The following is a 13,967-nucleotide window of genomic DNA, read 5'->3' on the forward strand; positions in this document are numbered from 1 at the left end:
TGTCGCTGCTGGACAACTGGTCGAACAACTGGGAGGGAGAATAAAGTAATCAATAAGATGCAGAATTTATTATTGTTTTCAAAAGATGGGACCGAACACCTGCAGGACCAGTTTTAACAGACAATATAAAAATAATTCTAAACTATGTAATTGGCTGCTTCCTAATTAAATGCATATGTATATATTTTTATTTTATTTACAGTGTAAATAGTGTGAGATTTTACAATAATGCTTCATTGCTTTTTCTTCTCAAAAGCATTTAGCCGACAAAATAAAAAAAATACTTCAAAGCTCTGTCTAATAATTGGATGCTTTATACTGAAATACACCCTGGGAGTCGTAGTTGCCTTCTTTTTGTCGGTTTTTATTTATTTATTTTATTTAAAAATATATATTTTAGTGTCATAGATTCATGATAGACAGAAAAAAGGACAAAAAGCATTAAAATCAATGCAGCAGAACCAGATATTTTTTTAGCGCACAGTTTTCATCCTTGACAAAACCGTAGGCCTACATTACCCATAATGCAAATCAACCTGCTGACAGTTCAGTCACAGATTCAGGTGTGTAATGCTATTAGCTGTTAATGTAGCCTGGAGACAAGGATTACAATAATTACTAAATATTTCAATCATATCTTTATTATTTCAGTTATTTCTCAAATGTTTCAGAATGTATTATTAAATGTCCACGCCTCACCCAATAAAAAATATTTAATAAGATAATATATATATTTATTTAAATGATTTATTAATAAATACTGCCATGATTTAATGAAGTTGAAATAGACACATATTAATCTATTTCTTTTTTATTTCAGTTATTTAGTTTTCAGATTTTTCCCCCTAGTTTAATTTTAGAAAGACATTAAAATGCTTGTTTTATATATATAATTGTAATTTCGTACATATGTAGTGTATCACGTAATTGTTTAATCCCTCCTCCATTAAAGTAATTATGTTGCATTTGGTTTTTGGAAGGAAAAGGTCGCTCAAACAACAGACCAACAGGCAGCACAGGGCAGTAAAACTTTAATTGTATTTATTGGGGTGAAACACACACACACAAACACACACACACACACAAAGTTACCTCGGCAACTGGTGTGTTTCCCTCGATGGAGGAAAATCCGACGCCAATCATCACCACACCAGACACCTGCAGAGACGTAATGGAGTCAGATTAAACGGCTGTAACTTGGTGTTTGTTGGGTTTCACAGAAGCAGGAGGAAGTCTTTAACAGCAGCAACAACATTCCTGGGAAACTGTTGCGTTTCCCCAGAGAGACGCTCATCAGACTCCCATCTGACGTCGTCTCTCTCACAGTCAGTTCAAACTTTCATAAACAGAAAGAAAAAAAGGAAAAACACATCATAATTTCCCTCAGTTTAAAGTTTCCAGACTCCAGCAGCAGCTTTGGTAAATATTCTCACACTGAATCATTTTGTTGCAACATGACGTCATCTGAACTTTTTCTGCAGCTACTGTGCTTTAGGTTTAAGTTATTTATTCTTATAACAACATATATACACACAAAGAGCCAAAGAAGTTGTCAAATTGTCTGTACAATTAAATAAAAGGTAAAAGCTAAATGCAACAGCGAGTACAAATTAGGATAATATTAGATTTCCAATATGTTCTATGCTTTCATCAAACATCAAACACATAATGCAAATATTTGAAAAACAAACAATTGCAAAAAAAAGAACAAGAATAATAAACCATGACATCCAATAGATTTAATCCTTCATGGAGATTTGAACACGAAAAAGAAAGAAGTTTATGAATAAACACGATTGTAATCAGCTGATAAAAAAGTAAACAACAACACAGGAGTCAAAACAGGAAGCAGGAAAACAGCTACACCACAAGGGAATATTTTAAGTTTTTGTGTTTTTAAGATTGAAAATATTAGAATACATTTATTTTTTTTTTTTTTTCAAATAATTCATAGTCAGCCCCTCCGATGGAAAACATATGTAACGGTTTACCGTAAATATATTATATCTTTGACATCTCTGTAGAGCAAATTTTTTGTTGGTCATTGTCTGACGTATTGATAGTCATAACAATTAATCATTTTATACTATTTATACATAGTTTAGTGCAATTGAAGGTGCTCTAAAGGGGATGGGCAAGCTAATAATTAGACTGCACAGACAGTAAAACTATTCAAGTATAATGTATGTATAAAATAGAAATGATACAAGTGAAAAATTGAAAAAAAAGGAAAATAAAAATAACATAATTGCCAAAAAGCATTTTAATTACAAGCAGAGATAAAGAGTTAGGGTTGAAGATTGCACCATTTTCTGTACAAAAATCTAAAAAGCATCTAAATAATAGCCACAGTTAGTCCTGAGTAGTCACATAAAGTAGTGTATCATCAGCGTAGCATCATCACTAATTACTGTATAAAGATTAAAAAGTAGTGGCCCTAAGATTGATCCTTGAGGAACCCCAAAAGTCAATTTTTAGTGTTTTAAAGAAACTATTTAGACAATGAACTCCAAAAAATGTAAAAGACAAACCAGTTTAAAACAGCTAAAGCTATATTATTTGCTAAAGAAAAATGGACACATGAGCATTTGACGATTAAAGATTTATTGTTTGATTTGATACATCTGTGATAAACCGAGTGAGCAGCGTTTTAATGTTGTAGCTCAGTTAACTGCTGTTTGGGAGATGAATCGATAACAATCCAGGTTCAAATCAGATCTGAGACGCTTTTTAATGCGCGTCATCCTCTCCTTCACACGGCTGTCCTGTCATTTATTAGTTTCTCCAATAAAAGCAATAAAAACCATCAAAGCTAATCTTAGAAAAGATTGTTATTGATCAAAAACATCAGTTAATACAAATTAAAATAATTCCTTTATTAATCAGATAAAATTGATTTGTATAATTACATTTTTAACTTCATAACTAACATGTAAAGCTGAAAGTAAAAGCAAAAATGTCATCTTTTTTAAAACCTTAATTTATTTTTCCTTTTCAGATCAAATTCCAATTGCTGTTGAATTTTCCAAACATCATCATCATCATCACACTCATCACTCAACCAAACACCAACAAGCTGTTAGCAGTTAGCGGTTGGCTTACCAGTAGCAGCACAGTGACACAGATGGCGAGCCCTCGTAAGTAACTCCTGTAGCGAGCCATGACCGTCGACTGGGAGAGTCAAGCTGAAATAGAAACAGAGTAAAGACCAGAGCCGACTGTGTAAGTGTGTGTGTGAGTGTGTGAGTGTGTGTGTGTGTGTGTGTGTGTGTGTGTGTGTGTGTGAGAGAGAGAGAGAGAGAGAGAGAGAGAGAGAGAGATTGATGTTGTTTAAAGCTCAGGAGTGTTTGGCTGCAGAACGAAGAACATGACCAAGTTTGGAAGATCAGCTGGAGGGGAAAAAGAGAGAGAGAGGAGAGGGGAGGAAACAAGAAAAGTAGAGGAGAGGAGAGGAGAAGGTGAGGAAACAAGAGAGGAGATGAGGGCAGAGGAGGAAACAAGAAAGGAAAGGAAACGAGGGAGGGGAGGAGGAGAGGAGAGGAGAAACGAGGAGGAAACGAGGAGAGGTTACTCCAGGTTACAGTTATATCTAATTAAAAGGAAAGGACGGAGGTTGATTAAAAAGTGGATATGAAGGGAAGGAAGAAAAACAGGAAGAAGGGAGGGGAGTGAGAAAGAGAGACCAAGAAGAAAGCGAAAGCATGATGAAGATGAGAGAAGGAACAAGTGCAACTGAGGGGTGAAGAAGAAGAAAATCTTCAAGATAATAACAGTTTATAAAAGTGTTGTCTAAACAAACAAGGGGCTTTAAAGAACATAAACAATATGAAGTCCGGCCTCCATTTGCATTCGGCAGCAGACTAAACACAGACGCCTCCTCGTGAAACCTCCCTCCAGCTTTCACTGGCCTCCCATTCTGATCAGATTCATAACTCATCTGATTCATTTTAGAGAAGAAACTTCTTCTCTTTAAAGCTCCATATGCTACGTTCACAATACAAGCAACAAAACTAACAAAACTACCAATGTGTGAGTGTGTTAAAGCTGCATTCTCTCTCCTGTCCACCAGGGGGCGACTCCTCTGGTTGTATAGAAGTCTATGAGAAAATGACTCTACTTCTCTCTTGATTTATTCCCTCAGTAAACATGGTAAACATGAGTTTATGGTCTCAATCTCTAGTTTCAAGTCTTCTTCAATACAGCATGATGTTCATTTAGTAAATGATGCTCCATTTAAAACAGTTTACTCTCCTGCATGAACCTGAATCAACGGGACCTTCTAGCAGCATCTAACAGCACCATGAATGACCTTTTATATTTCCACAATAACACAAAATCAGACAAATGCAAGCTTTTTTTTTTTAATAACAATGCAGTGAACGTAGAGAAAGCAGGGGGAAAAGAGAAAGAGAGAAACTGAATATAGCAACCAATTCATAACAGGCTTTGCATATTTGAATGTGGTTCTTTTAGTAGAGGGCCGGACTGTTTGCTACTGACGCAGCTAATGAAACACTAGAATGACATCATATATACATGTTTGTCGTGTAGTCATTTCTTACATTTATATTTCATACATTTGAAAAGTTGTGCTAGTAGAGCCTGTTGAATAGATATAATAAAATAAAATAGAACAGGAAGGAATTCAGTAGAGTCATTAAGCTGAGCGCTGTATTGACTTAAGGCTAAAAATAACTGAAAAGGACAGACGGACTGTGTGTGTGTGTGTGTGTGTGTGTGTGTGTGTGTGTGTGTGTGTGTGTGTGTGTGTGTGTGTGTGTGTGTGTGTGTGTGTGTGTGTGTGTGTGTGTGTTCCTGCTCTCAGCTGGTTTCTCAGCAGACTCTCTGTGTTTCCATAGCGTATAAATATCCTTACATAGTGATAATGATGATAAACAATGACGGCTTCTTCAGCTGCTCACCACAGGCACGCGTGACGGAACATTTTCATCCATCACTCTCCATCGTACTCAGCGTGCTCATCCACTTACATCTGGATGACTGATGTAGCTCTTGTTCTATGAGGTTGTTTTTTATATACTGGTTTGTAGTTAACATAGCAGCCTCCAGAGGATGCTATTAGGACATCATGCTGTTATGTCATAAAAATGGCATAAATAGTTCCAGTAAAGTATGCCATAAAATCATAAAACAGTTGTAGTAAACAGCATGAATGTCAGTGTTGATTTGTGGAAAGTATGTGTCCAGATGGATTTGTAAGAGTCTGCAGTGCAGAAAAAGTCATAGTATAGTATGTGAAAAAGTAAAAAAAAGTCATAGTATAGTATGACGAAAAAAGTTAAAAAGTCATAGTATAGTATTTTATTTTTTTGTCATAGTATAGCATGTTGGAAAAAGTAAAAAAAGTCAAAATTAGTTAAAAAAAAGTCATAGTATCGAAAACAGAAAAAAAGTCATAGTTAGTTGGAAAAAGTTTTTTTGTCATAGTATAGCATGTTGGAAAAAGTAAAAAAAAGTCATAGTATAGTATGTCGAAAAAAATAAAGTCATAGTATATTATGACGAAAAGAGTATAAAATAAAAGTCATAGTTTCGTCTGTCCAAAAAAGTCATGATGTAGTATATCGTCTAAAGTCATAGAAAAAACACAAGAAAGAACACAGGAGACCATTCTGAGAGTGTTTTTTTTATTATTATTTGCATTCTGAGAAATGTAAAGAGCAGCAATAAAACAATTGAGTATTCTTGATGATAGTAAAGAGTCTTGTAGTCCCACCGGAGTCCTGCCCTCTGTCCTCTAGTCCGCTCGTGGATTGCAGCTTGATACAAAATATTAAAATGGAGCCAGAACTCTGTAAAGACTTGTGAACTGTCACCAACCTGTAGTATGTCGGAAAAAACACATCATAAAAAGTATGAGTTTGTAGGGAAAAGTAAAAAAAAAAGTTAAACTGTAGTATGTCGAAACAAGTCATAGTATAGTATGTCGAAAAAAGTAAAATAAAAGTCATACTATAGTATGTCAAAAAAATCATAAAAAAGTCATAGTATGTCAAAAACAATCCTAAACAAGTCATAGTATAGTATGTTGAAAACAGAAAAAAAGTCATAGTATAGTATGTCGAAAAAAGTAAAAAAAGTCATAGTATGTCGATTTGTCTTTTTTTTTTTAGTCATAGTATAGCATGTCGAAAAAAAAAAAAGTCATAGTATAGTATGTCAAAAAAATCCTAAACAAGTCATAGTATAGTATGTTGAAAAAAAGAAAAAAAGTTATAGTATGTCGATATGTCTTTTTTTTTTTGTCGTAGTATAGTATGTCGAAAAAAGTTAAAAAGTCATAGTATAGTATTTTATTTTTTTGTCATAGTATAGCATGTTGGAAAAAGTAAAAAAAAGTCATAGTATAGTATGTTGAAAAAAATGAAGTCATAGTATATTATGTCATAGTATATTATGACGAAAAGAGTACAAAATAAAAGTCATAGTTTCGTCTGTCCAAAAAAGTCATGATGTAGTATATCGTCTAAAGTCATAGAAAAAACACAAGAAAGAACACAGGAGACCATTCTGAGAGTGTTTTTTTATTATTATTTGCATTCTGAGAAATGTAAAGAGCAGCAATAAAACAACTGAGTATTCTTGATGATAGTAAAGAGTCTTGTAGTCCCACCGCTCGTGGATTGCAGCTTGATACAAAATATTAAAATGGAGCCAGAACTCTGTAAAGACTTGTGAACTGTCACCAACCTGTAGTATGTCGGAAAAAACACATCATAAAAAGTATGAGTTTGTAGGGAAAAGTTAAAAAAAAAGTTATAGTGTAGCATGTCGAAACAAGTCATAGTATAGCATGTCGAAAAAATCATAAAAAAAGTCATAGTATGTCAAAAACAATCTAAACAAAAAAAGTTGAAAACAGAAAAAAAGTCATAGTATGTCGATGTAGTATAGTATGTCGAAAAAAATCATAGTATAGTATGTCAAAAAAAGAAAAAAAAAGCAATAGTATGTCGATTTGTCTTTTTTTTTTAGTCATAGTATAGCATGTCGAAAAAAAAGAAAAAGTCATAGTATAGTATGTCAAAAAAATCCTAAACAAGTCATAGTATAGTATGTTGAAAACAGAAAAAAAGTCATAGTATGTCGATATGTCTTCTTTTTTTTTTGTCGTAGTATAGCATGTCGAAAAAAGAAAAAAAAAGGTCATAGTACAGTATGTTGAACAGACTCCACAGACAGCGGCGGGTTTCCAGAGGTATCACTGTTTTATTTTCAGAGTGTCTGAGAGAAAAGGCACTAAACCAAACCGGGAGAGTGACATTGACTTTGAATAAGAGAAAGAGAGAGAGAGATGCAGAGGAGTCAGGTTTAAATTAACATATATAAAGTTTAGACGACACCAGGCATTCAAACACACTCGGCATCCCCACACACAGCGTACTATCTACAACGCTTTCCTGATTGATTAAATACAGCAGGCTGAAAAACACAAGGAGCCATTTAAAAAGGAAAAATCCCCCAAACACATTTTGTCAAAGTATCTAAAAGTAGTGTAGTGTTTTTTTATCAGCAGAAAATGTAAATGTAGTGTTTTTATTGTTTACTTTAACCCTCCTGAAGCTTCATAAAAATGTCTGAAACCAACCTGAACAACAAAAAAAACTGTGATAAACTCTTAAAGAAATTATAAATACACAATTTCACTTCATACAGAGACAAGATTTACAATTTTGAAAATACATTTTTTAAGCTCCATTCGGACGGGATTCACATCACAGAGGGAGGTGGGGAAATATTCACTGTGGTTTTTTGTAATTTAACTTTAGATTTAGATATTTAGGATTGAGATATTACAGGATATGTTCTGTAATAAGGATGTTTGAAGGTTGTATTTATAAATTTAAACTCACCCCTCCTCCCTTGGAGTCATAAATCCAGTCTGAACGGGTTTTACAGTTTAATGTTTGTACTCATGATCTGCTGATTATCTTTGCATCCAACTTCTTTAGTTTTTTTTCCATCCTTTGCTACAGCATAAATTAAATAAAAGCTTATACGTGGTTTCACAATAACTTTTTTTGGGTCATCACTTTAACTTGTGGGAATCTTATAACGTGTTTTTTTTGACGCAAGTGTTTTAGCAACACTGTAAACGGAGCAACAGGACCACTGTTATGAAACAATATTCAAGATTTATAGAATAGTTGTGAATTTTTAAGTTGTTAAAGTAGTGTTGTGAAAATGAAATTGTAATTGTAATTTCCAAAACATTTCAGAGAAAAAGTCATAATTGTATGGGTCAGTAATTTAGGTAAAGTGGTAATTTTACAAGAAAATAATTGGTCAATATGGAAATGGTCAATATTTAGAGATTAAGTATAAAGTTGCAATTTTCCTGAAAAAAAGTCATGACAATAATTTCATTTTATAAAGAATGAAAATGTGTAATAATTCAAGAAAAGTTTATAAAATGTATCATTTGATCAAATATCGTAGTTCCTTTCTTTAAAATTACAACTTTCTAGTTATAACTTTACTATTTAATCCCCCAAAAATCTACTTCACACTTTTCTGTTCTTGTAAAATTACAACTTTTTTTCTCAATTTGTTATTTGTATTTGTACATTTTTCAATATTTCAACTATATTCTTTAAATCTCAGAACATTGGCTCTAATTCTCCATCATGTGTCCAGAAATTGTCTTTACTTGGAGTTATGTTTTTGCCCTGTTGAACTCTGATTTAATGATTGAAGGTTTTTTATGTTTATTTTCAGAGGGGGTGAAAAATAAAGTTTAAACAAAGGTCAAAGCTCCTCAGATGGGTTTAAATGCAGACATATTTAAATGTTTAACTTCTCTTTTCATGCCACTTTTCTTCGTATATTGGAGTGTTACATGTACATAAAGTAAATATCATATTTTGTATTTAAAGTCTCAACAGAAACCCACCAAAGATCGGTGAAGACAACAGACCACTGACGTCACGGTCGCTCAGTCTTTTAGCGTGTTGGTTGAAAAAACAACCAACGTTTTTCTGTCTCACGCACAAAAACACTCACAAACGTCGGGAGGAGGAGGAGGAGGGAGGGAGGAAGAAAAGTGGAGGTGGGCGCTTTCGAGAATGAATGGGGGGTGGGGGGGGGAATCAGGACCCAGGGTGAGGGCGGGGCTTCTGGGGGGCGTGGTCTGCTGTCATTGGAGGGCGGGGCTGTCCATCGGTCACAGCTGGTCTTTGTAGTAGCCGAGCTTGGCGAAGGACATTTCTCTGCGGAGCTGCATCACCTCCCAGAACATCTGCTCCGCTACGAACACACAGCAGAGAGGAAACACCAACGGGTCACATGGGTTCTAAAATCACAACTAAGTATATTTACTCAAGTACTTTACTTCCAAATGACTTAGAGTATTTCCATATCCTGCTACTCTGTTTCCTATCCAGGTGAACAGTTGTCATTTTTGTGTCCAGTTCAGGCGAGTGAAGTCAGTGCTTCATGTGTTAAAGCTGCATTCTCTCTCCTGTCCACCAGGGGGCGACTCCTCTGGTTGTATAGAAGTCTATGAGAAAATGACTCTACTTCTCTCTTGATTTATTCCCTCAGTAAACATTGTAAACATGAGTTTATGGTCTCAATCTCTAGTTTCAAGTCTTCTTCAATACAGCATGATGTTCATTTAGTAAATGATGCTCCATTTAGAGTCAAACAGACCATAAAGCAGGGGATGCTTTAGGGGCGGGGCTACACACTGATTGACAGGTCGACACCAGAGACGTATACGGCGTCTCTACGTCACTCCTCCTCAGTCCATATATTGGACATATCCACACTTCCCTTTAACGGTTGCAAAAAGTCAACATGGCGACATTGCTTATTTCCAGCAGTAGGTCCTAAAGTGTTAAAATACACTTACAACTGAATCCAGAGATATTTTATTTTCTCTGTTCAAGCGATTGAGGCTCGATCAAGGCTGGGAGGCGGGGCTTAAAGGAAACGTGCGTTTTGCTCTATTGGCCTATAATACATTTTATCTGAATTGTAAGAAAAACATTTTTTTGGTTCATGCACAACTGAGCAACTTTCATAGGAATGAACAGAACGCCGCCTCCTGTTCTCTTAAAACATCCACGTTAAATATGGTCTTCATCTCTCTTATGTAAACTGCAAAATGTAAAGAAAAAGAAACGAAACGGACTGAAGCGTTTGTTTAGAGTGAATCCAGGAGGACAAAAAGGTGACAACTCTACAGAGACTGCAATCACTCAGCCTGACTCTTTCTCCTTTGTGGAAAACTCCCTGAACTCTGTTTCTTACTAGCAATGAACCAGATGACAAGGTGTTTATAGGTGTGTGTGTGTGTGTGTGTGTGTGTGTGTGTGTGTGTGTGTGTGTGTGTGTGTGTGTGTGTGTGTGTGTGTGTGTCTCACCATCCTGCTGTTTGACCAGCCCTTGGTAGATGTAGCGAATGTAGGTGAAGAAATTGCACACTGCTGTGATCTGAGAGAAAAGAGAAGGAGACAAAAATACTGAAAACATAATCCAACATAACATGATCATTTCTATGAAACTGGGAACTGCACAGATCAACAACGGTCCGTTACACCACTCACTGTTAGTGTTTGTGTTGCTACTCACTTTATATCTACAGTACGGAGACACGTAGTAATAGTTGGACGAGTCTCCAAACTTGATTCTGTGCTTACAGGTTTTGGTCTGACCGCTCAGGGCACATTTTCTATCAGACAGAGACACAAAGAGAGACAGACAGCAAGTTATTCCTGGTTACGTTTCAATGTGAGGAAAAACTGAATAAAAACTAGGAATCGAGGAAGCAAGGAAAGAAAGTAAGGAGAGAGGGATGTCTGTTAAACATTTATTAAAGGGTCCTCAGTGTGGGATCGCTTTGATAAACCTGGACAGAATACTTGTGAGTAAGAACGGGCGTTTGGAGGAGACAGGCGGGTTAAAGGAGAAACCGAGGAGATTAAAAGATGCTGATGGGGGAGAGAGAGAGAGAGAGAGAGAGAGAGAGAGAGTGTCAGACTTACGTGACGAGCTCGTCCTTTCGCCCACTAGAGGAGGAAAGTGAGGGAAGATGGAGAGATGACGATGAAAGAGTGAGAGTTTGATGAAGAAGGATAAAGAGTGTTTATATTTATGTGTGTGTGTGTGTGTGTGTGTGTGTGTCGGTCTTACTTTGGTCCTCCACACTCCACCGCCGAGGCTTTGACCACGGGCAGCGGCTGGAAACCGACCGGCTCCACACTGAGCGTGTTCTGCTCCACCGCTTCCAAGATGGCCGATCCGAGCTGAGGGACAGGAGGGGACGCTGGTTTTAGATGTTGGGACTAAAAACTGTGGCCTAATTATTAGATTATAAACTCCACGGGTTTTAAAGTGAGCTCTTCGTGTGCGTGGTTCTGTACCTCACACTTGCTGAAGGTGAGGCAGGGGTAGATGTCCTCACGGTAAACTCTCTCCAGGAAGCAGCAGCTCCGGTCCAGCGTCGGCTCCTCCTTCCACGCCTTGAAGTCGCTGAACAGCTGACTGTCCACCTACAGGAGACAGCACAGGTTAACATCACACAGTGAAGCTGGATGAAGACACATACAGAGCATTAACAGCGTTTATCACAGCCAGAAGCTGTGAAAAAACATCATTATCCTCAGATTTTCAACTTTCCGACAGTCCTTGAACACATCATGTGTGACAACAATTCAGTCACAAAAAGAAACCGAAAACTAAGCTTAGAATTGTGATATTTTATCAAATAACATTTTCATTTAAATTATCACAACAAATAAGCCGTTTGCTTTAACCAGATTCTGTAAAAAAGATTAAATTCTGAACTCCTCAGCGCAACAAGGAAGCCATGATTGATTCATCTGAGACCAACAGTCATGGGACAAAAAAATCTGTGAATCTTGGACTGAACCTCAGGCTGCTGAACACAGAGCAGAGAGGAGAGGAGAGGCTGGAAGTAGAGGTTGTAAAAATGAAAATAGCTTAATTCATATAGCACGCATTTTTTTCTAACAGTAGTAAAAATGTGTGAACACTTGGATAAATAGATTCCATTGTTTGCCAATTTTTGTAAAATAATTAATGAAAGAAATTCAACTTGTGTTTTCTTCATTTGGGCGGCTGTGGCGTAGTGGAGAGCAAGGTAGTTCTCCAATCAGAGGGTCGGTGGTTCGATACCCGGCTTCGGCAGTCGATGTGTCCTTGGGCAAGACACTTAACCCCAAGTTGCTCCTGAAGGCTTGCCATCGGTGTGGACTGGATGATGAATGTTAGTTAGAGTCTGATGGTGGCACCTTGATGGTAGCCTGTCATCAGTGTGTGAATGGGTGAATGATATGTAACATACTACTGACTGTAAGTCGCTTTGGATAAAAGCGTCTGCTAAATGACTCTAATGTAATGTAATGTAATGTTATGATTTATGTCATTATAACTGTGTTATTCTGCACAAAAGAAATGTTTGAGTTCTCTCTACTTCTAGCCATGATTGTTCTGGTTCCAAATTAACAGGAGCGAATAGCGCCCAGGAAAAGGTGTTTAATATTCGTTGCTACCTCTCTACACTCCCGTACGATGGGCTGCGTGGCCGACGGGTCGGGCTGCGTCCCCATCATGGCGGAGGAGGTGCTCTTGTTCCGGCTGTGGCCCTTCCTGAAGGGAGTCTTCACCCCTCCTCCTCCTGCAGAGGGGAGTTCACCCAGCGGGGAGGTTGGGGAGGAGAGCACCAGAGTCTTCAGGGCCTGGACCTCCGCCTGGAGGACGTCAATCTGAAGAGCAGGAGGAAAAAACGTTTGTGTTAATACGATGGAAACATGCTAAAGGGCTTATTTGACCTCTGAACTTTGATTAAACAAAAGCTCAAACATGTGAGTGTTCAGTGGCGTCACCTTTCCCAGAGCTTCCTTCAGTTGTTTTTCAGCATTTGCCTGTTTGACGTTTGCTTCTCTGACCATTTTGTGGGCCTCCTGCAAAAAACACACAAATGATATTAAAAAGGAACAATTCACTCTAAAATAACCATTAGAAAAACACAACAGAAAGCAAAGTGACTGTTTGAATGCTGGTTTTGCTGCATACATGAACACCGGCTACTGGAAACACACACACACACGCACACGCACACGCACACACACACACACAGATAAGAGTCCCAACACCTTCTATGAGGAAAAAGGCCAAAGTACAAGGAGGAGGAACTTCAGGAGAAAAGGAAAAGCTTGACGTGAAGGCCGACCGGACAGATTCAGTCAATTATGGAACTGCTGTTGTGAACGTCTTCAAACTAAACGCAGTACTTTGTTCACTGGGATTTGTTGATTTGTTCAAACTAAATACTTTTGTAGCTTTTAAAGTAGAAACTAAAATCACATTTAGTCGCCCTCCTTTTTAAGCATTGGTGCATCAGCAGAATAACAGCGGAGCCTTCATCCCGTCGCTATTATTGATTGATCCGGCAATTAGTTGACAGTTAATCAATGACTCCTTTGGTTTGTATATTAGAAGTAATAAAACAATAAAGTACCCATCGCTATCTTAGAACACAGTTTCAAACATTTGAAACCCAAATATGTTCAATTTACTATAAAGGTAAGCAGCAAATGCTCACATTTACTGAACCTGGATCAATTAAAAAATGATAAACAGATTCATTTTATTTTAATCGACGACTGTGCCTGTGTTTCCAGGATGTTTTTAAAGGTTCTAAATACAAAGTTGGGAGCATTTCGATTGCCTCTCAACATGCAAACGGCTACACAGCAACTAGTAGCTAACGTGCTAACAGCAGATCGGTCTGGTCTGAAGACTACAAGTTTCAAAATGAAACTAAAATCGGATGGCGTTGGAAGGAAGGGAAACCCTCTGGAGAAAGCCAACTGCTTCCTGACGCCTTTTCACATCTCTGCTGCCAAACGAATAGAGAACATAAATCCTGTTTTTGTTGGGTTTCTGTCTAGCCGCTGCCTCAGGAGGAAAGGAAACAG

General features: G+C 37.2%; 1 protein-coding gene and 1 long non-coding RNA gene across 2 annotated transcripts in view; both read right to left on the bottom strand.

The window, feature by feature from the left end:
• Position 1: 1 nt before the first annotated feature.
• On the bottom strand, positions 2-3,216 carry LOC129112723 (uncharacterized). The gene is made up of 3 exons (XR_008532370.1): positions 3,103-3,216; positions 1,093-1,158; positions 2-28 (listed from the first exon to the last, which is right to left on the bottom strand). It is a non-coding gene; the product is annotated as an uncharacterized LOC129112723 (long non-coding RNA).
• Positions 3,217-9,109: 5,893 nt separating this feature from the next.
• The window catches only part of rab3ip (RAB3A interacting protein (rabin3)), a 14,190-nt gene continuing 9,332 nt past the window's right edge, over positions 9,110-13,967 (bottom strand). The window contains 7 exon segments of the mRNA XM_054624645.1: positions 9,110-9,267; positions 10,389-10,458; positions 10,597-10,696; positions 11,158-11,270; positions 11,388-11,516; positions 12,540-12,752; positions 12,873-12,950. Coding sequence (XP_054480620.1) covers positions 9,185-9,267; positions 10,389-10,458; positions 10,597-10,696; positions 11,158-11,270; positions 11,388-11,516; positions 12,540-12,752; positions 12,873-12,950 — 786 coding nt within the window. The 3' untranslated portion in view covers positions 9,110-9,184.

This window comes from Anoplopoma fimbria, chromosome 23 (assembly GCF_027596085.1).
Source record: "Anoplopoma fimbria isolate UVic2021 breed Golden Eagle Sablefish chromosome 23, Afim_UVic_2022, whole genome shotgun sequence".
NCBI classification, from domain to species: Eukaryota; Metazoa; Chordata; class Actinopteri; order Perciformes; family Anoplopomatidae; genus Anoplopoma; species Anoplopoma fimbria.